Genomic DNA, 21,782 nt, shown 5'->3' on the forward strand with positions numbered 1-21,782 from the left:
AAAATAATAACTTTTTAAAAGTATACAGATAATTTTACGGAGATTAAAATAAATAAAAATTAAAAGCACGTGAATCAAAATGGATGTTTCGAAAAAAGTCTAGATGATGGATGACTTGGTTATAGCTTTTTTTTTCCCTTAAATTTCACTTGTAATTGTGATATAACTTTCTTTCTAAGCATTTGAAAACAACCTTATTTTTTAAGGGGATGAACTCAGTGGGGGCAAGATCTTGTTAAAAAAAAAAAGGTCAGTTACCTTTGAACATGAAACCATGTGCATTTGTTCTTGGCTTAAGAAAAAATAATGATTTGATACAGAGACAAAAAAAAAAAAAAAAGAAGTAATTTTAAATATTTATATATATATAATATGTATTTTTTGAGCACGGACACGTTGGATTAAACCTATGTCTCACGAAAATGAGTAAAGTGACTTGACTGCTCAACTAATTCAATTTCTTCATTTCTATCTTATTGTTTTCGATAAAAAAATGTTAGTAAAATAACACTTTCACTCACAAAATTTCTTTAATAAAATTATATCAAAGAGTTTATATTGTGTAAAAAAGTTATGTTAAAATTTTGTAAATGTCACTCAAAATGATCACTTTTTAAAATCACATCAATCAAAATCGACTAAAATGAACAAAAACTATGAGAATCAAAATGAGGAGCAAAAAAAATATATGTATATATAAGGTATAATTTAAAGGTTATTCAACTATTTGATGAGTACTCGGCCATTATATATCCTTCAATGGAAAATATGAACATTTGACACTTTCACAGCTTCCACATGTGACAATGTACATCTTCCCAGATTCAGCAGATCATCAGCAAAAATTTGCACAAGATTTCTTATAATACAGAGATGAAATCAAGCTCATTATCACCAAGAAAACATGAACAAAAATAGTTTCAATTCAAAGCCCTAATATATTTTATGGAGGAGAAGAAGGCAGAGGAGGAATTGAGCAGTTTTCAGAAACTCACTAATGGAGGAAAGGAAATGGAAATGGAAAATCATTTGGTCTTGATGTCGATTCCATCTTTTCCGGCGATGATCACGGCGGTGGCCATGTCCAAGAACAATCCGTGCTCCACCACTCCTTCGAACGCCGAGATCTCTTTTCCGGCGGCTAATCCGTCCTTGATCGGAGACTGGAAATACAAATCCACAATGTAATTCGAATTATCAGTAACGTACGGCTTTCCATCGGCGTCCAATCGAAGCTTGGCCTCGCAACCTTCGTCCTTGAACAGATCTTGAAGCCTCACCAAGTTGTATTTCCAACAGAACTGCACGACCTCCACCGGCATGGCGAGGCCGCTCCCGCCGAGGCCGTTAACCAATTTAGTGTCGTCGACGACGACGACGAACTTATCGGAAGCGGCCTCCACCATTTTCTCTCGAAGCAAGGCTCCGCCGCGGCCTTTGACGAGATTCAGATCTGGATCGACCTCATCTGCGCCATCGATGGCCAGATCGAGATGCGGATGGTCGTCCAGTACGGAAAGAGGGATTCCTAACGCCCTAGCTTGCTCCTCCGTCCGCTTCGAGGTAGGGATTCCAACAATGTCGCTCAATTCGTTGGTCTTGAGAAGTTCCCCAATCTTGGCGACCACGAAGGCGGCGGTGGAGCCGGTGCCGAGGCCGAGGACCATGCCGCTCTTGACATACTCGACGGCCTTGTCGGCGGCGAGCTTCTTGAGGTCGTCCTGAGTGAGAGTGGAGACGGAGCGGGCGTGAACGGAGAGAGGTCGGCAATGGTGGGGGTTGTGGGCGGAGAGATTTAGGGGTTTTGGGGAGCGGAGAAGGAGATTGGCTATGGAGGAAACATGGCGGGAGGAAGAGAGAGAAGGTGGAGAGATGAGAGAGAGGGAAGCCATGGATGAGGTTTTTGAGCTTCTTCTTCTTTTGTTCTCCCCACTCTGTTTATCCAATTCTTACTTCACTGGCTATTGATTTTGCCCTTTCTTTTCTATTTTTTGTTTTGTGGTTTTTTTTAATTTTTAAATTGTTATTATCTAAAAAGAAGAAGAAGAAAAAGAGGAACTTTTTGGTATGGGGTTATGTGAAATGGACATTTGGGGTTGGTAAGAGGCTCAATGGGGGAGGTAGGTTTGATTCAATTTTGGTGGCTTTTCTTTTTTCACTCTTTATTTGAATTAAAAATAAACTTAGAATAGCCGAGTGGCTACTGTTATGTTTTGTCTCGTTCACGAGCCATGTGATTGTTATTGTTTATTTTGTTGTTTGTTTGCTTTTTTTTAATACAATATGTGGGGGGTGGGAGATGAAACTCACAACTTCAGTTTGAGATATATGTCAATTCTCGTTAAGCTATGCTTACTTTGACTAGTCATTTGTTTGCTTTAATTGTGTTGTTGACTTTTTTATTGGTATTTGTGTAGTTTCTTTGGTAGGTTTCTTTATTCTATTTGTGTCTTATTTCAGGTTATGAGATCCATATTTTTCCTTGCAATATACTTAATCTTTGTTAAAAAGAAATGGACATACTTCGAGTGTGATCGCTTGTGTTATAATGGTGACATAATTAACTTTGTCTACGTAATAGAGCTATCGAACTTCTTACACTTAAATGATAAAAGATTGACTCTCTCTATACAAACTAAGGAGCTATATGCGTTCAACTATTTTGTCAAAGTTCTGTGCTTAAAAAAGGTTAGAAGTTTCTAATTAACCTGGTTTTCCTATTGTTGTCCTCTAATGAGTGCTTTGTAAATGAGATTTGATTTTTACTACATCAAGTCGCTATTCTTCATTAACTCCACTAATGTCAAACGATGCACCTTAAATAGTGTCGTTAGTTGTCTTATTTTCTAATATTGTTGCATGTATATTGGATATCAATAAAGTTTAGTGATCTATAATAAACTTATTAGTAGAGGGATGTGATCACAACTGTAGCCATTAACTCATTACCACTTTTCGATTTTCATATAGATGTGACCTAAATTTTTAATCTATGGCAAGTCAAACCAACACATCTTTTGTCTTACCAACTAATTTATACTCTGTTGTTACCTTCAATATAGTTTCAAGATGACATTTTTGTTCATAAACATTACCATTATCCACTAAAATATATCATTAAAGAAAACTAAAGCAAACTAATGCAAAAAAAAAAAGGTCGTGGTATATCATTCATGATCGATTAACTCTACTTGATAAAGATTACATAAAAGCAGCACATAGAGTCATACATAAACTCTTGAGAATACGGATTATAATCTCGTACAAATCACACAAAATACAAAATGGTTTTCATTCACTTTATTTACAATAGGTCAAAAATGATTGGTGGATGATGGGAAGAAAAAAGTAAAACTAGTAAATTTAGTTGTAAGAGCAAGAAAGAGAAACAAACTTTAGATTACATGAAAGTAGATGAGTCTACGAATGTAAGAACGAGAGAATATAGAAAGAAAAGAACAAACATACATGAAAGAGAAGAGAGTACGAAACAACAAATTATGTATATATTTCATTGAACTTATCGGTCAGTTGGCTTTTATTTTATGATAATTAGCTTACTTTTATTATGTCGTGTAAAATCATCACTTGTTAGTTCAATTAACATGATACATCAATATTTGAGTAAGAATATTAATCCAAAGAACCAAATAAGATCAAAATGATTTGTATAAGTTAGATGTCAAAATATAGACACATTTATAGTTTAACCAAATATTTGCCAAAAAATAAGAAAACTTTGGAGTTGAGTTTCTTAAAAAAAAAAAAAAAGTATTTGGGCTTGAATCGGGTTATCGGGTATGACCCAAGCAAAATTTCGGGTCAAGGGCGATTCCTACCGGACCACAGCGATTCTCCGCCCCGACGCGACCACTTTTGAGTTTGGAGACCATTGCCATTGGAGTTTACAGAGAGAAAATCAATTCCCACTCTTCTTTTTTCTGTATTCCTCTCGTCGATTACCCATGGCTGCCGCATCTGCCACTTCCACTGCCACTGCCACTGCCACCGCTATTCATCGGAATCAGGTGAGTGATTCAGGTTTTTGCGGCGTTTGGGTTTTCAAATTCTTGTTTAATTTTCGAGGGATCATGAAAGATGGTGTTAGTTCTTGAATCTGACGATTGGGTTTTGAGGATTGGAGAGTTTCTTTTTCCTCTTTTTTTCTTGTTCTCAAGTTTGAAACGATATCAGAGATTCTCATACTGTGCTTCACTTATATAACCAGGTTGATCTGTCCGACTTCATTAACTGGTCTGGTGTCGAGTGCCTTAACCAGAATTTCAGCCACTCTCTTACTAATGCTCTTAATCAGGTGCTGTTTGTCATTTTTTACTAGAGCTGTTTGTCAGTTACAATTACTCATTATAGTTCTTGAATTTCCTTACATGGTTGAATAGTTCATTTCTCGATTTAATGAAGTTGAAGATGATGGTGAGCTAGATTCACGTTCTTTCAAGATATTAATTTACGTCTCTCTCTGTCTCTCTAATTGCAAGTCTTTTGATTTTAATATCTTTGTAAGAAACTTTATGTGGGAAGGTGTGGAGGAGGGAGGGGGTTGAATCTTCTAAGATGGGAAGTTGTGACCAAGGGGGTCAGCGAGGTTGGGATAGGTATGGGGGAAGTTGGCGAATAGGAATTTAGTTCTCTTGGCAAGTGGTTGTGGCGCTTTTCCTTAGAGTCTAAATATTCAGTCTAATTCTTTATGGCATATGATTATTGTGAGTAAGTATGGCTGTCACTCTCTGCACTGGTGGATCAAATCTCTGGTCTCTAAAGTAAAGACTAAAGGCACATTCAAAGTCCTGGTAGAGTCATTTGCTATTGTATACTGTGCATTATCAACTAGATTAAATTTGTTTATGGAAAAAATTTCCTTTTGAACGTCTCCTCACCTTTATAATGTTTTCCTTTGAAAAGAGACGTTGGTCAATTCATTGTTAGTTCAAAACGTCGAACTTCTTACCTTCCCTCTTGATTTTTAATTTCATTTTAAAAGACATCTTTCTGATAACGTGTCGCAAGATTAATCTAATATTATTATTGTTTTCGTTGCTTTTTTTTGTGTATATTACAAGGTGTTCGTTTTTATTCAAATGTTACTGATTTGCACAGTTGGGTTCTTGAGCCATCTGTCATCTTTTGTTGTTTTACCCCCTCCCTATTTCACCATGATTTTGAAGAGATTAATCACACACCATGAACTTTGTCTAAAGATCTTCAGCTACGGTTCTGGGCTCTCAGTGGTGTGTGTTGTGTAAGAACGCAATTAAAGATGAAGATCATTTGCTATGGAGATGTCACCTTTTCCGTGAAACTAGAATTGATTTTTGGACACATTTGGAGTCAGTTTGACTACTCCTAGATGTTGTATGGGATATGGTGGAGAAGGTGCTTGTCAATCCCCATTTTTCATAATTAGGGTCTGTTTTTTTGGCAAACAGTTTTCTTTACTATTTTGTTGAATTTATGGCAGGAGAGAAATAAGAATTTTAAGGGTATAAATAAGTCTTGGGAAGAGGTTTGGACTGTGGAACATTTTGATATCTCTCTTTTTTCAGTGTTTTCATCTAAAGTGTTTTGTAATTATCCTTTAATTTTTATTCTTAACTATTATAGCAACCTCTTGTTCTGTTTTTAGATTGCTGATTTGTTTGGATCTTCTTTTTAGGCCACTCGTTTCGTACATTCGCTCATCTTAATAAAAGTTGATTTATTATTATTTTTTAAAAAATTTATGAGAAAATAGGCATCTCTTTTCCCATTAATTTTTTCCCAATATCTGTGAGAAATTATTATACCCAGGGCTTGAAGCAAATTTTTTTCTTAAATTAGACTTGTAGGGACAATGATAGCTTGCTTTTGGAGAGTGATGCCGATGAGCAACTTCTGATATACATACCATTTAACCAAGTCATTAAATTGCATTCCGTGGTCATTAAAGGACCTGAAGAGGAAGGTTAGTACTCTATTACAATTGATTGTCATGTATAATTATGGTTCATCTAATCTGTTGTCATCAAAATTTTTCATAACATGTCTTACATATCCAATATGGCCACTGAGGTATGGTAATTCCATTTTTAACTTTTATTATTTGATTATTGTTATTCCGGGTTATCCACTCCCTAGTCCCTCCAGAGCTCCAGTCTTGTTCTCTTGCCCCACTGCTACCTTTTGGCATGGTGAGGGAGTAATGGACTATGGAGAGAGAGAATTTCTGTGTGTTAGGGAGAAAGACAACCTTGAGTTTGGTGTGTTTTCTTGGCTTTCTACCAGAAACTTTTGTAGTGAACCCTTTTCTTAATCTCAGCCAATTTAGAAGTTCTTTTAGTAATTCTTGGCTGTAGGAGGACATCTAATCCTAATCCTCCCTTCTCTTTTGTTGCTCCCGTATCTATATATACTTCTTCCATACAACAAAATATATTGTAATATCTCTTATTAAATGAAAAAGTATTGCAATGGAATCCTGCAAACACTTTATCAGGAAAGCACGTACATATTGTCTTTCATCACTCTTTTATTCTGCTTAACTGACAAATCGCAGGACTCTAACATTAAGGTTGTTCTCCAGGCCCTAGGACTGTAAAGCTTTTCTCAAACAAGGAGAATATGGGATTTGGGTAAACTAAATTGTGTGCTTGAATTGATATTTACTGCAAGTGTTTCGACATATTATCAATTGATTATTTCCTGTTTCATGAATGCTGCAGCAACGTCAATGACTTCCCTCCCAGTGACACAATTGTGTTTTCACCAGATAATCTTACGGTAAATTTTCCCATGCCTGTACCATATCTCATCACAAAAATGAAATTTGTTTTAGGGGAGACCACTATACTTTATAATGGAACTGGAGCATTATTGTTTTATCTTTATTCTCTGTAGGGAAAGCCAGAAGTTGTAAAGTACGTTAAATTTCAAAATGTCCGTAGGTAAATCACATCTATAGTCTATGTTGATTGTCTTCTTTTAGATCTTATGTTGAAAGTATCAGCTGATTGTTCTGAATAATTTGTATGTTTGTCAGCTTGACAATTTTTATAGAGGATAACCAATCTGGGGCTGACACTACGAAAGTTCAAAAGATTGCCCTGTATGGAACAACGTAAGTTGCTCCAACCATTAACTTAACATTTCATTAGAGTTAATTTTGTCTTCTATGTACCCTTTGGTATGTGCTAACTGAATTACTCTATTGCACAATCAGCAAGCTTTGGTGTGATGACTTTATATTTTAATTACTTTGTCTAATAACTGAGTGATGGCATGTGCACGCACATCCTAAGGGGTCAGATTAACCCCAATCTATCACTCACAATTTTTCTCAAGGTCTTCAGTATAGAGTTTGTTAGGTAGTCTCATGAAAGCATATATTTGCGAGAGAGTGAGGGTTTAAAAAGGGTGCATCTTTAGTCACAAATCTCAAGAAAGGTCACCCTTATTGGTTACACCATGTCTTTCTTCAATAGAATATTTGATAGAATTTGTTTGCACTGTATCCTTTCATTTTTTTCTCAATGGAAGTGTGAGTTCTCATTTAAAGAAAAAAAAGAAAAGAAAAAAAGAATAATAGTTGATGGAGGATTTTTGGCAAATTCTTTCAGAGCTTTGGCTCATGAGACCTTTTGAGAAGGATAACAATTAGGCATAACGTCATTATGCCAGTAATCTTTAGCATAAATTTTAGAATTACTTGTGAAGTTAAGGGGAAGCTAAATGACATCATGGTAGATCTAGTGTTTTTCCACTTTTATCATTACTTGATCTTGGTTAACGAAGATTTAAAATCCCATCTCTTTGTAGATTCTTTCATTACTGTACATGTTTCTTATCAGCAACATTGTACTGATACAATGAATAGTCCTCTCGAGTTCCCCTTTTCGTGTTCTATCCATGTTGAGTGATGCATGTATTGTTCTCTAGTATCGAGCACAGACTATGGTTCTCATGAATTAATCTCATGTAGTGTATTCTAAATATGTATTGTACATTATATTGTGGTTGTGACAAATGGTGGGAATGGAATAGAGGAAAAGGAGTTCCAACTCAATTTTCATTACTTCTCTATGCTTGGTAATATGTTGGAGTTGATCTGTTATGCAGGGTTGAAACAACAGACATGAAGGGTCTGAAGAAGATCGAGGATCACTGAGCACGACGAGAGACGAATCATGGACTGTCTCTCTCATATGATTATGAGTAATCGATACCAAAGATCAATTTGCCATAAAGATAAGAACTATAACGACTGTCGATGTCATATCCTGGAATTTTGATCGGTTTGTATACCTGTTCGATTGGTGGCGCTGCGTTACATCATTCAATATTTCGCACCTATGCACATTATAAGGTTTACAAGGATGATCATGGTGATAAATTCTCTAACTCTTAGCTCTGCTTGAACATGGTTGAGAAAGATTAAATCAGCCATTCTAAAGAATATAAGGATGGTGGTTTTGTTTATGCATGTGGTGAAGGATGTATCATTTAGACTCAATAAGGTTGACCCAACCATACTAATAAATCACCTATTAAGATCAATCACCTATTAAGATCTTGAACTGCTGACTTATACAACCGACAACATGAGCATAGTCCAATTAATTAAAGTTGACTTGTTTGATAACGTTAATGTTTTTAAAAGTTGTGTATGTTTACTAATATTTTCTTTGTTTTGTAATGTATTTTCAAACATTGAAGCCCAATTTAAAACAAAAATGTTTAGTGACATTTTTGTATTTTTTTTCTCATTTTCAACCTAAAGGAAAAAATATAATTAGGTTTGATAATATATTTGATAAACATTTTTTTCTTATTCTTTAAAATTTTAAAACAAAAAAAAAGAAAGTTTTACATAAAATTTAATTTTTTAAATTAAATATTCAAGATTTTATGTTATATTAATTTGTTGATATATATTATGCATTCTAAAAATAAAAAATAGCAAAATAACAAAATAATACTTATATTTATATTTTGAAAAAAAAAAGTAACTTGAATGTCTTTTTTAAAATTTATTGAAAATAAAACATGAAAAATAAGATAACTACCAATTAAAAAAATAGTTTCGTTGAAATTTGGATCAAATTTCGTGTGTTCTTTCGAGAATTGAGATGTAAATAGTTGCTTTCATAAGCTTAACTTAAAATACAAAAACAAAAATAATACGATCAATCCACATTCAATTTCTCCCATTTTTGTTCCAAAGTCGGAATAGGATCATTCACATCTAGTTACATTCATCCCTTAGAAATAAATTACTTAAGTTATACCAAGGGATTTTGAATATCTGTTTTACACTCAGCAACCCTTCAAAATCATTTCGATGACGAATGCGGTTCTATCGGGGTCGTGAAGTTAAAGATACTGCAATAAAAACTGTCAAATATGGTTAGGGTTTGTGATATGACTTGAACATTTAAGAGAGAGGTTAAAGATAACTCAGTATGAACATAAGGGTGTTTCAATAATGGAATTTTACCATTCCACACAAGTAAATCATGTGACCTTCATTTCATGCTGTCTAGTATACCACCATGAAGAGAACTCACAATATTGATGCCAGGTTCAGTCTACTGAGCTAATAACTTCAAGCATACAAATCAATGCTACCAATTTGCAACTTTGACGTCGCCTTGATATCACAAACCGTCAAGAATCTAAACCTGCTCTCCATGATTACAAGTTAGTAAAGTGTGAATAACGGTGCTTCAATGTTGCAGACAATAATAGAATTTACCTGAAAGCATTTGATAAGTGACCGGTTTCAGTAATAAAGAAACTCCGACGTTGAAAACGGTTTTCGAACATCTGATTTGTCTGTTCATCGAGAAGATGCCAACTGGTTCCCCCATCTTCACTACCTTCAACAATCCTGCCACAGAATTGGCAAAGTAACACCGTAATGAAAATAATCTTAGAAGTTCTGTCCTTTCTCAACTCCAGTCTATAATAGTATTCAGGACTTCATCACCAAACTAACAGGCTTTTTGTAAGTACAGAATTTGCACATCGGGTACAGCAACTAAAGTCCAAACTATTCAACCAATTCTCCATAAGAAGTCACTTCATGATGAAACCACAAGGCAACATTATACAAATGCAAAATTTGATGAACTGCCTAGAATTTTTCTATATTTTTTATTTGATAAGAAACCCAGCTTTCATTGAGATAAAAAGAACTGCCTAGAAAATAATACCAATCCATTGGATCCCTTTCAGGTGCATCATTAGCTGACATCAACTCATAGGCAACGAGTTCTTCCATCCGGTTGTCTAATACCTTGTACATGATCCAACAACCTACAAGAGGAAGCATAGAAGAATACTACATGAAAGAAAAAACAAACTAGCAGAAGTTGTGACAGCGGGTCAAGATGACCTCCCATTGTATATAATTTATTCTATGTGATGACGAGAAGGCGAAAGTAGATATTAGTCATACTACATAGCAACATGCTTTGACAGTACTTTCTAGATTAAATTAAAAAAAAAGAAAGAATAAGTTGTATGAGATATTCCAGGAACTATGTAATGTAATTTTGTAGATGAGAAAACAAAAGAGGCCTTGAAGCTATGTTTGCTTTTCATGTTCTTGTTCTCAGTATTCAAAATTAGTACATACCTCTTGCACCACTTGGCTCTTCCCATTTTGATAAACGAATCCCATCAAATGCTGACGTTGCCTGTAAGTTCACAAGAGAAGAGAAAAAATCTGTGAGACGCATGCTTCACATGATAAATCATCAGCATTGGTAAAACAGAACTTACTATTCCAAAAGGAAGTTCCTCGCCACTTGCAAGGACTGAGCCAGAATGTATTCTGTTTAACTTAAGACGAGGAAGACATAAAAAAGCTCTACCAAAAGTATCACATTTTTTTATATCTTGTATTATTTCTTCAAGAGCATCTAGCACAACAGGCAATGCTAAAGAGGTATAAATAGGCTCACTGGCCAACCAAATGTCAACCCTCCCATCAGTGTCTAGACTGCAATCTAATGACATAGCACCAAGAAAATCCTTCAAGGAAGGAAACAACCGTTGCAAAAGGGGTTTCATCCCAATTGCGTCTGAATCGACCAATGCCCTTCTTGTCCTAAAGGCAGATTTCTTGAGAGTAGTTACAATCCCTTGAATAAATACCAGTACTTCAATAGCTGTGGAACCAGAAAATTCTTTATCGAGAAGTTGAGATAGAATAGAATGAAGTGCACTATAAATCCGTGTCACATGCTTATCTACACATTTACGAACAGGACATGCAGAACAACTGAAAGAGCCCTCCTCATCAGAACCAGTTTCCAATCTTGATTTGCGCCACTCCTTGTCTCCACTTTGTCTTCCAGGTAATGAAACTGAAGAATCGTCCATAGAATGAGTGTCTATCTCCCTTGCTTGCTTTTCTTCTTTATCACGATCTTCAAGTTCAGACAGTAATTCAGATGTAAAGGCCGACCGGCATTGTCTTGTTATTTCTGCAAGCATATTTGATAAGATCTCCTCTGTAGTGATATTTCTACGAGATAAAACCTGAAATTTTACAAGAAAACAAAATCATGCATAAATTAACAGGCAAAAATTTACACAATAGGAGACGATCATTCATATTGTTCTCTTTTTCTTTGGCAGAGTTGAAAATTAAATTGAGGGGCAAACAGTGTCATTACTTCATACCTCATTCCATTTCCTCGTGTAGTGTTTAGTGACGTCACGAACTCCGTCTATAGAAATTGCAATAACATAATTTAATTTCTTATTCCACCTGCAAAAAGAAAAAGGAAATTGATCAGTTGAGTAAAAGATTATTTTTGATCACCAAAGACCTGGTATTGTAATGAAATGATAATAGAATTAGTACCCCTTTTCATACAACAATGGTTGATCATATACTGCTTCACAGGGATCTAGATGCATCCATCTGAGTAATAATAGCAGTCAAAGACTTAAAAGCATATCGGAATAGTTCAGTAATACAAATCTACTATCATAAAAAGGGGCGGGGAGGGAATACAGAAGAACAGCAGTATAAATTAAACTAACCTCCCTAAAAGATGAGAGAAGCATTCGGTCCAAACATGATCTGTAAGATCAAGAATCTGGAGATGAACATAAATTAGTGCAAAAGAGCCAAATTTCTATCAGTCTACAGATTCTTCTTAAAAGAAGTAAATCTAAAAACTTGGGTGATGGAATTGTGATGTCAAGTAAAATATTCTATAACTTCTCTTTGGAGTTGAGTTCAAAAGCAAAGCTAAATTGATTTGGACAAATGCAGTGAAGGCAATTACTTCATAATTACAGTTAGAACTTAGAAGGAAATCAAAGGCTATTTGAAGACAAATATACTGTGGGGTGAAGGAGTTGGTGTAGGATATTTTGTGTAATTTGGGAATCATTTTTTATTAATTTTCCATATGTTGTAACTTCTACTAGAGATGTTCATAACCTTTTTAGAGTTTAAATTTTCTGATTGTAAAGGGGTTTATTTCATAATACTAAACGGAGTACACTAATTTAATAAAAACTTTTTCTTCATCTCTAAGAAAACCCAGATAATTCTTCTCTCGCATGTATGCATGAACCTTATCTGCTCAAGGCAGTAAGCCAATGCACTTCAGATATTTACTTTCCAAATAGGATCACTCTAACCATATACTTTCAAATTATCTTACCCCCTACACTATTTTCCTTCCCCTAACCTGAATAAATTCAACAAAATCAGACAAGAACAGGATTATCAAAATCCTTTACATTTCTCTCCATCATATATGAAACTCACCACACTTATTACTCTATCCCAAACTCAAAAAGAATCATTTCGTTACACCAATCATAGAATAGAACATGTAATGTATTTGGAACTATCAAGTATGAAACATGTCCACTCTAGTTTGAGAACTTGCCTTTTACTTATTTGAACAAATGTCGAATGCTTATAAACATAACCAATTTTAGAAAGCAATAATATCCTTCTTAGGTGGTGCTTTGCCTCTAAATATCTTTTCAATGTACCTCCTCTTTATGGAAACTAACTAGAGAGGATTTTGTAATCACTGACACAAGGATCTTTACCCATTCCAGAAAAGCATCTGTTTATTTACCATTCAATTCTTTTTTTATTTATAGCATGGAAGGTCGTCAGTTCCAAATTGTAATTAATCAAAACAATTGAAGGCTTCACCATATATTAAGACATATAGCCTCAGTATCTTTTCCCTCAACATTATTTAAGAAAAAAAGACCAAATCATGAGACAACTCACCAGTCGAGATTCATATCCAAAAGCACGACAGTAAAATGTAAAACAATTGGCCCATTCTCCACAGCGTCCCCTCCTTGTTTCAATAAGCTGCATGCAAGAGTAAGAGTGAAATTAAGACCTGTTTGATTATATGGAGATTTCTTGATTGGATAAAGAAATTTGAATACCTTTATTGGATTGTTGAAGCGTGGGAAACGAGTAACCTTTTGACATGAAGTACAGCTGGAGGTGTCAAAAGAAGAAAGAAAAGAGAGAAAAAGAAGAAGACGAAGATTAGAGGAGGAAAAAAAAAGCAGAAGATGAAATACGTGAGGCAACTCTACCATTCACCAAGTAAACCAAAAACCACAAACTAAACCTTGATGCCTATCATTTGTCACTATCAAAAAGTTGAACACGTTTGGAAATAGTCGTCTCCCCAGTTCAGCCAGTCTTAAGTCTTCAAGATTGGACTGAGGGGTCGTTCAAAAAGGATAAGATTGACAAAGTGGCTTTTAATTCAGAGAGTGACAGAAGACAAATGTATAAAATATTTTCTTCATCAGATAAAGATGGAAGTCTCTTTAAGTTCCTTTTTATCTTTCCCGCATTCTGTTCTTAGCCATTGGATGTTTCTTTTCTTTTAGCTTTGGCAAAAAATGTTTGTACACACTGGAAGACTGACATTATGCTTCTTTTCTTTTCTTTTTGTTGTCTAAGAGTGACAAGAATGATACTGTACTTTTTCTATGTACTTTTGTGGCTTTATGAACATCTTAGAAAACTTCCTTCCCCGACAATCAGATCTTCCTTTGAAATATAGCAGTGACAACTATTTGACGTGGATTGAGAAGATCTCAAATAGGAAAGGGATGATCATAAATGAAGATTGATAGTTACGGAGAAAGTATGATTTGATGATCCCTACTCGAAGAGATGGAAAAGGTTGGATTTGTTTAGTATCACTATCACAGATTATAAGAAACCTTGATCCAATGGAGGCATGTATTAAAGTGAAGGCAACCTATTATGGTTTCATCTTGGCTATAATATAATAGATAATAGAGCTCCCTATCACTGGGGTAGCTTTTGAAGACATTGCCTATGTGACACTTAGAGTGAGCTTGTGATGATTTTTTTAAGAGTATTTGTTGTATACTTCGGGAAACAACACTAATTAAACATTCGCTCTAAAAGAACTTAAGTGTTAGAATTTTGAAAGGCACTTTTGGTAGCCAAAAGGCATAATAAATTTAAAAAATGGTTCTAATCAGTCACTTTTCTAAAAGTGAAGCTAAACTCACTCTTAATTGACTTTCGAGGTAAAGTCTCCAAATAAGACTTGATGGGCTTGAATGAGAATGATTCTTATGCATGATAAAAATATTGACTAGGAAAAGGCAAATAGTACTACTCATACATAGAGCATATGGTATCATTGTTAAAATGTAACATGGTGGTAATCAAAACACAACATATTGCACACCACTCAATCAGATGTACATGTAGGCAGAGAAACGGCGAATCACACAAGTAGCAAGACAAAAGTATAAACAATTCATTATGCCCAATTTTCTCTATAATTTGGCAAAGAGTATAATTAACATAATGGTAACTGTAAGAACATAGAAACGAAGTCTTGCAATATAGAATGACGAATCCAGAAGTATAAGAATAAGCCTAACCTAAAGGGTCCATACCACATACCAATAGAGTTCAACTCGGGAAGCACCAAACTGAAGTTCTGAAGGAAGTGAAACACCCTTCTCTTGAAGTGTTGTCACATTTCCACAATGTTCACAAGGAGGTGCATGAACCCATCTTCACAGTAATACATGAAAGCAGAAGTTTCAACTACCAATGATGTTAGCATTATACATAAGGGGGAAAATGCATCACATGATTCATATAATATCCATAAGAAACTACAGAAGCATATTGACCTAGGTTTACAACTCAAAATAATATTTTTGTGGACTCTGAAAATAATTACAGATTTAATAATTCATTCAATGCAGTTGTCCACAGTAAGTACCTGAATGATTGTTTGAACCAGAAAAGAAGCTGCAACAAGAAAGCATGGTCTTGTTCCAGTTTGGATGGTCCGTGCTTTCCCTCCTACAAAAGCTCACCAAAATGACTAATTGTCAAGCATTCACAAGCTTATAACATGAAATTCCCAAGACCTATTCAGCTAGAGCAACAAAACCTTAAAAAATAAAGTTCTTGCTTAAAAACAATAAGAACTGCAGAAGAATAGTAACGAAGCCGGTGGAAAGTTGCAAAGCCACAAAAATCCAAGGCAGGGATTCAAAAAATACATGCAATTAGAAGGCATTAACAGTAAAATGCCACAAAATTCCAGGATATTTTGGTATCTATATCTTACCATAGGCAACAGAATAAGTTATGATATCTGAAGCCATAAAAATCAAAATAAAAAGAGAAAAATAGAGATAAAAGTCTTGTGACATAAAATTGTGCCAATAAGTTTGGAACAGACAGATCTGGCTGGGAAACTATGAGCATCACCAAGACTTCCTCCAGTTTTCCACAGCCAAGCTGTACAGTTTTTTCTTGCCAACAAAATTTGGGCGGAAGATGGTCCTACAGTAAGCTTTTTGTTGGATCCATGGCTTTTGGATATCCATTTGGCCAAATTTGTACTCTTCTTTAAACTAATAAGGTCAAAAGTTTATCTGCGCAGCAATGCCAGAGTAGTTCATCAGAGTCCTAGGTTTTGGATTCCAATAGAAAATAGATAGATAACTAAAAGAGGCAACTAATTTTATTGAATTGAGCTTCCCTCTTATGAGCCAGGAGGGATCCAGGAACCTTGTGAATGCCTGGAATTTGTATAGGAATATACCGTTGCCATATATATATTTTTTATTTTATTGAGGTTTTTTCATCTTTGTTCAGGTTGTGAGAGTGAGGGAGGGAGCACACACCGATAGAATTTCTGAAAATCTCTTGTACAGATAATACAAATTATTTTCCATTTCCTTTTTTCGTATAAGTCCCCCCCGCCTCCTGTCCCCTGTCCCAAAAAAGATTCCTTGCTCCACCCTTTTCGATATAGCATATAAATATACTAACAACCTATATGCTAATTATTATAACCTAAACTAATTCTTCCCTGTAGAGCTGAGGAAACTGAATCCATAATCTATAGAAATGTCCCCATATTCTCTCTTATATATGTCGTTCAATCTTCTCATTTGTTATCTGGTTGTGGGAAGGATTTAAAACCACAACTGATACCGAATATATCACCCTTCGAAACACCCTGCTCTCACTGACCCCGAAAAGAAAATTATATTAAAAAATTTAAAATGAAACAGGGAGAGCCGTTTCAATAGATCTCCGATAAAATTATATGAACTAGCAAGCAAAAAAAGAAATGCAGAAAATTGGCACCTTGGCCAGAGAGAGTAGCGCTTTCTCTTGAAGCTCTTCCACAGGAACTGTTTTCCTAGCAGATTCTTGGTAACTTGGATCCTCATACTACAACAAATAGACAGATAAAATGAATATCCAAGAGCAAACAATTCTGCCATGGATCATACAAAAATGGATACTAATTCACAAACATCATCAATTATCAACTTAAGGAAGAAAAATTCGTTCGTCGATTGTTTCTCATCCACCCCAAATGAACAAATGAAAATCAAATTGGAAGCAGAGTCTAAACGGAAAAAGAACGACAATGCAAATACCAAGCGAACTTGCTCAACATAGCCCCTTATCCTCTTCTCAAACTTCTCGCTATCATCCATAACTAACTGCTCCGGCGCAGGCGCTGTCTCCTCCGCCTCAATTCAGTCCTGAATCAGAGCGTAGCGTACATAATCAGAGCAGAGTTGATTGAGTAACTAAATAAACCTTCGCCCTTATGACCAATTTCTCGTCGGATATCAGCAACTCCGAACAGTTCAACGTGCATGAATTTGTTTATCCTCCTTCTGATACTCTGTCTTCTTCACAGTCACAGATCGATCGTAACAACCGGAGCTTCTCCGACATAGCCATGAATCGTATCTTTTTGGTCACCCATTTAAGAGGTTGTTGGATCAATCGGAACCATTTTTCATGGAAGTTCTTCAGTCCAGTGGAAACAGTGAAATCGCAATTTGAAGAACAGAGCTTTCGGTACTTTCCCCTCAACTCTGCGGGTTTTTTTTTTCTTTTTTTTTTATCCCTTCCTTCTCTTGGATGTGTATTTTTAATTTTTTAAAGTAACGTCTTGACAGCTTTTTTTAAGTAAAAACGAATAAATAAATAGCGAGAAATTACGAAAATAGCACCAGCGAAATTTGTATTTTTATATATAGCTTTAGGTTTAAAACTTTTAAAATGACATAAATGGTAAATTTATACTATGTAGGGAAAAGAACCACTTTTGTGACCATTTCTAAAAAAACAAAAATGATGATATTTTTGTAAATATATATTTATTTTATGTCATTTAGTATAATTTTCCATTTTCATTTTATCAGTGAATTCGATTATAAATTTAAGGGATAAGTAGATACATAATCTATTTAGAGATTATAATGATTCAATGTACGAAGGTGTTTATTCACCATCATTGTAATAATAATGAATCTGAATAAAATAATGAGAATGATTTTTTTATTTTAATTTTATAAAATTGAAACGAAAAACTTATTGATATTGTTTGCTGAATTGGAATATAGGAATTAAACATATAATATTAATATAATACTCATTTTTTATTTTTAGTTAATTACAAATCTAGCTAATTTTTTTTAATTAATACCAAAATAAGTTTTAATTTATTTTATTAATGAATACATTTTCGATTTTGGAACGAACGAGTTGAATTCCTATTAAAAAACGAGCTAGAAAATCGATACATCGTCCAGAATTGAGTAGTATAATATAGGAAGATCTTTTATCCATATCGAATTATAAATTGGATTCCTAATTCAATCAAGATCCAATTTCATCCGCCCAAGTCACTGAGAATTTGTCGAAAAAACTTCTTGCACAATTCATGCCTTTATGTTTTTATGACCGCCTCCAGAATCTAAGCTTCTAGGCTATGACCCTAACAAATATCGAAAATTCATTTCACTCTTTTTCCCAATCAATCACGAGAGTTTCAGGTATGAGAACGCAAGTGCTGGAATCGAACAAAACGTTTGAACGTCCGAGTACAATAGTAAATATTTTTATCATAACAACTTGTTCAATATTAATAAATAACAAATAATTTAAATAAAATTATATCAACTATAAAGGATTAATCGTCTAATATATAATTATTTTTTGATTGAGGGAGACGTCGAGTATTTTCCTTATTTAGTTTACCTGAAGATTTAAGCACGTAATAATTTTTGTGTAGGTGTTATCTATAGACTATAAGCCTTTGCGGATGAGATTACTTCTTGGACCATTGTGATTTTGAATTGTAATTCTATGTAGTCTCTACCATAAACTAAATGATTAGGAGATATGTCAATTGGGCAAACATCTATAGAAGAACCGATATGTAGCTTCAAAAAGAGAGTTTAGGTAACGTTATCTACCACATATATCAATGAATAATTTAATCAATGATGTTAACTATAATGACTAAATAGAGCAACAATCAAAAGTTTTGGCACCGTAACTATGAAACCAAAGCGAGTATAACTACGATAGCGTCCTTTATTTTCGAAGTGGAAAGGAAAAGAGAAAAGAAAGAAAGGAGGGAAAATAAAGTTTTTAATGTGGTTGACAGCAGTTAAGTTTCTTTATTTTTTTAAGAAAATAAGGAAAAGGAAAGGTTGAAAATCAAAAGAAAATAAAGAGGAAAAAGAGAAAATAAAATAAATCGGGTTTTCTTCCTTTTACTCCATAATTTTTATGGTTATTTTTGTATATTTTAGCTTGAAATGCAGATTTAAAAGGAATAAGAAGAGAAGACTAGTTTTCAATAGTAAACAATTGGTGTTCTTCGCGGAAGAAGAAAATTTGATTTAGCAAGGAAAGAGTTCAAAGGGTAGATTTTAGTATCGGGTAGTCTTGATAGATTGAAAGAAGAATAAGAACAACGTATGTGACACTCGAACAGAGAGAAGGAGTATATGAATGAATCGACACTACATTCAAATTAGAGGGATCTTGAGATCATGCAAGCGTGATTAAGAAAGGTTTAAAAAGAATGGATGGTAGCTACGTATAAGAACAAGATGCACATTTCTTTTCGGTGGCTGAATCACAAGAACTCCAAAGTTAAATGTGTTTGGCTTGAAGCAATCTTAGGTTGGTGGCTTCGAAGAAGATTTTCCTATGAATTATGTGAGTGATGATACTCTTCCAAGCAACTCAAGTCCAAGCAGATGATGTAGTCAAGTCGTAGGAGAATGTCGAGCCACCAAGTTTTGAATCTGAATTCTAAATCTTCGAGGACGAGCGAAGTAGAAACTGATGAGCATGTGACATCCGAGTAGAGGAAAAGGGATGAGGTGCACCACTCTTTTTGGTTGCTCAATCTCAATTATAAGAATCCTAAATTAATTGTGTTGGGCTTGGAGCAATATTAAGTTGGAGACCTCCTAGGAGATTTAAGAAAGTATCTTTTAAGTTTTTAGGTTTGCCTAATAGGTCCCTGACATATTTGAAACTTTTAAAACTAACGGATCTATTAGACATAAAATTGAATTTTGTGTCTAATAGAATCCTAAACTTTCACTTTTGTGTCTAATAAGCTTGTGAATTTGAAAAAATGTTGATGCTGTCAAGACTATACAAAATTGAATGTTCAATAATCTATTAGATACAGATTTCAAAAGTAAAAAATAGATTTAATAGACACTTTTTTAAAATTCAGGAATCTATTAGAATTAAACGTTTATGAACTTATTAGACACAAACCTAGAAGTTAAAAGGACTAAATTTGTAATTCAACTTAGAACGTAAACCACAAAATTTGTAATTAAAAAAAAAACTATGGTTTCACCTATTATTAGTTTATATTAATATAATTATGTTGACTAAATGAGATTTGTTGAGTAAAATCCAAAATAGTACAATTACGTAGAGAGACACCTAACAATCGTTCAACAACGCTCCCTGCATGTTTCTTTTTACGACGGATTTTACAACGAAAACACAAAAGACAAAACATTAAAACAAGAGGCCATTCCAAGTTTCTCGGTAAACCACATATATTTCACATGGGACTTCCTCTGTCATAATTATCTCTTCGAGCGTAGATGTTGTTGATGCTGAATAGTGTTGAACTACCAAAGGTCAACGTTCGATGAATTCGATCGAGCTACAGAGGAGTGAGCTACACGAAGAGACACTTGCAAAAAGGAAACGACACTCCAAAGCTCAAGTCAGTCTTAGATAGAATTGCGTACTTGAGTATGAAATTTGGGAGAAAATTTGTTATAATCGTTTCTGGTAGGCGGTTGGGCAATTACAGATTATCGGACTTGTAGGCCGTAATCCCTTCAGCACAAGAGGCGCAACTTGAGAGAATTGCTCGATATTTTATACTTCTTCATGTCAGTCGCTTGTTGTAGGTTGGACGTTACCTTTTAAGCAGATAAGTTTGACTATTCTTTCCAAGCTAACCTGATTTGTTCACATGTCATGTCAATATTCATCCTCCAACACATGTTAAACATATAAAGTAATTGTATTTAATTCATAAATCTTCAAAATAAATGTACCTCAATAAGTTCTCTTTTCGATAATAACATGACCATCTCGATCTTGATCGAATGTACAACTTTGTTTTGTAAATAGACAAGAACTTGAAGAGAGAAAAAGTTAAGACAAGCAATTTGGAGAGAAGAGGGTGCTTGAAAGGGAAAGTGAATTGTCCCAAAGCATAAGTGAAAGATTGGCAACCCAATTATTGACCAAACAAATAGAACCTTATATATATGGCTATGATGGATGGGTCAATTGAACAGAAATTTATTGTTGGTGAGTTTGTAGCTCTCCCATTCAAGCTTCCCATTATTCATCAAAATCCAAAAACTAACTAAAGTTAGAAGGGGGCAAATGGATTTGCTTCCAAACCTAAAGAATTGAAAGTTATTTGCATTCAACACTCAACCTCACAATTAAATATACGTGTTTTAACCTGCTGAGCTATGTTCTGGTTGACAAAATAATTGAATTATAGTGATTATAGAACCACTAAAAATGTTATTATATACTAACAGTAGAGACTAAAAAACATTTTTCATATCCACACATTTTTTTTAGAGTTTAGTGGCAGTAAAAAATAAAATACAAAATATATATTAAAAGTGCAGAAACATTAAAGATTAAATTGTACTATATACTACATTTGGAAAAGAGACAGAAAAAAAGAAAAAAAAAAAGAGTGCACAAAAAAGCTTGATGGAGATTGCCATTGTTTTGCTCTTTCTTTTTTCTACTAAGAAAAGATGTGTCTATTTATTTACTTATTTAATGAGCAACCCATTTAAACTATATATGTAGTCTTATTTATAATTTATAGTGACCATTTTAAAAGGTATTTAAGGCCCAAGATGTG

General features: G+C 34.3%; 3 protein-coding genes across 4 annotated transcripts; 1 reads left to right on the forward strand and 2 right to left on the reverse strand.

Moving 5' to 3' along the window:
• Positions 1–835: 835 nt before the first annotated feature.
• On the reverse strand, positions 836–2,005 carry EMB3119 (Ribose 5-phosphate isomerase, type A protein). Its single transcript, XM_022287317.2, has one exon. The coding sequence runs from the start codon at positions 1,890–1,892 to the stop codon at positions 1,026–1,028; it is 867 nt and encodes a 288-aa protein (XP_022143009.1). The 5' UTR covers positions 1,893–2,005; the 3' UTR covers positions 836–1,025.
• A 1,818-nt stretch (positions 2,006–3,823) lies between these two features.
• Positions 3,824–8,550, forward strand: LOC111012971 (PITH domain protein (DUF1000)). Its single transcript, XM_022287281.2, has 8 exons — positions 3,824–4,028; positions 4,229–4,315; positions 5,839–5,962; positions 6,581–6,629; positions 6,720–6,777; positions 6,895–6,941; positions 7,037–7,114; positions 8,113–8,550. The coding sequence occupies exons 1-8, from the start codon at positions 3,966–3,968 to the stop codon at positions 8,159–8,161; spliced, it is 555 nt and encodes a 184-aa protein (XP_022142973.1). The 5' UTR covers positions 3,824–3,965; the 3' UTR covers positions 8,162–8,550.
• A 621-nt stretch (positions 8,551–9,171) lies between these two features.
• On the reverse strand, positions 9,172–17,461 carry PNG1 (peptide-N-glycanase 1). Of its 2 annotated transcripts, none has more exons than XM_022287440.2 (15): positions 16,972–17,461; positions 16,673–16,759; positions 15,288–15,370; positions 14,960–15,073; positions 13,441–13,495; positions 13,274–13,360; positions 12,052–12,107; positions 11,870–11,929; positions 11,686–11,773; positions 10,780–11,541; positions 10,634–10,694; positions 10,209–10,311; positions 9,749–9,883; positions 9,491–9,674; positions 9,172–9,375 (listed from the first exon to the last, which is right to left on the reverse strand). In XM_022287440.2, exons 1-14 carry the CDS (start codon positions 17,029–17,031, stop codon positions 9,599–9,601), a joined length of 1,827 nt encoding a protein of 608 aa, XP_022143132.1. In that variant the 5' UTR covers positions 17,032–17,461; the 3' UTR covers positions 9,172–9,375; positions 9,491–9,598. The 2 variants fall into 2 exon arrangements, with proteins under 2 accessions (XP_022143132.1, XP_022143131.1); XM_022287439.2 differs by having other exon boundaries at positions 9,172–9,387.
• Between the last annotated feature and the right edge of the window lie 4,321 nt (positions 17,462–21,782).

This window comes from Momordica charantia (assembly GCF_013281855.1).
Source record: "Momordica charantia cultivar OHB3-1 chromosome 8 unlocalized genomic scaffold, Mcharantia_2.0 BLBB01000008.1, whole genome shotgun sequence".
Lineage (NCBI taxonomy): Eukaryota > Viridiplantae > Streptophyta > Magnoliopsida > Cucurbitales > Cucurbitaceae > Momordica > Momordica charantia.

What these genes read in the sequence shown, in the direction of transcription:
- EMB3119 (XM_022287317.2), bottom strand. Translation starts at nt 1,892, where the DNA reads ATGGCTTCCCTCTCTCTCATCTCTCCACCTTCTCTCTCTTCCTCCCGC.
- LOC111012971 (XM_022287281.2), top strand. Translation starts at nt 3,966, where the DNA reads ATGGCTGCCGCATCTGCCACTTCCACTGCCACTGCCACTGCCACCGCT. An exon ending in TTACTAATGCTCTTAATCAG is followed by an intron (nt 4,316 to 5,838) that starts GTGCTGTTTGTC and finishes TTCTTAAATTAG; the next exon opens with ACTTGTAGGGACAATGATAG. An exon ending in AAATTTCAAAATGTCCGTAG is followed by an intron (nt 6,942 to 7,036) that starts GTAAATCACATC and finishes TATGTTTGTCAG; the next exon opens with CTTGACAATTTTTATAGAGG.
- PNG1 (XM_022287440.2), bottom strand. Translation starts at nt 17,031, where the DNA reads ATGGATGATAGCGAGAAGTTTGAGAAGAGGATAAGGGGCTATGTTGAG. An exon ending in TTGGATATGAATCTCGACTG is followed by an intron (nt 12,108 to 13,273) that starts GTGAGTTGTCTC and finishes GTTCATCTCCAG; the next exon opens with ATTCTTGATCTTACAGATCA. An exon ending in TTCTCTCATCTTTTAGGGAG is followed by an intron (nt 11,930 to 12,051) that starts GTTAGTTTAATT and finishes ATTATTACTCAG; the next exon opens with ATGGATGCATCTAGATCCCT.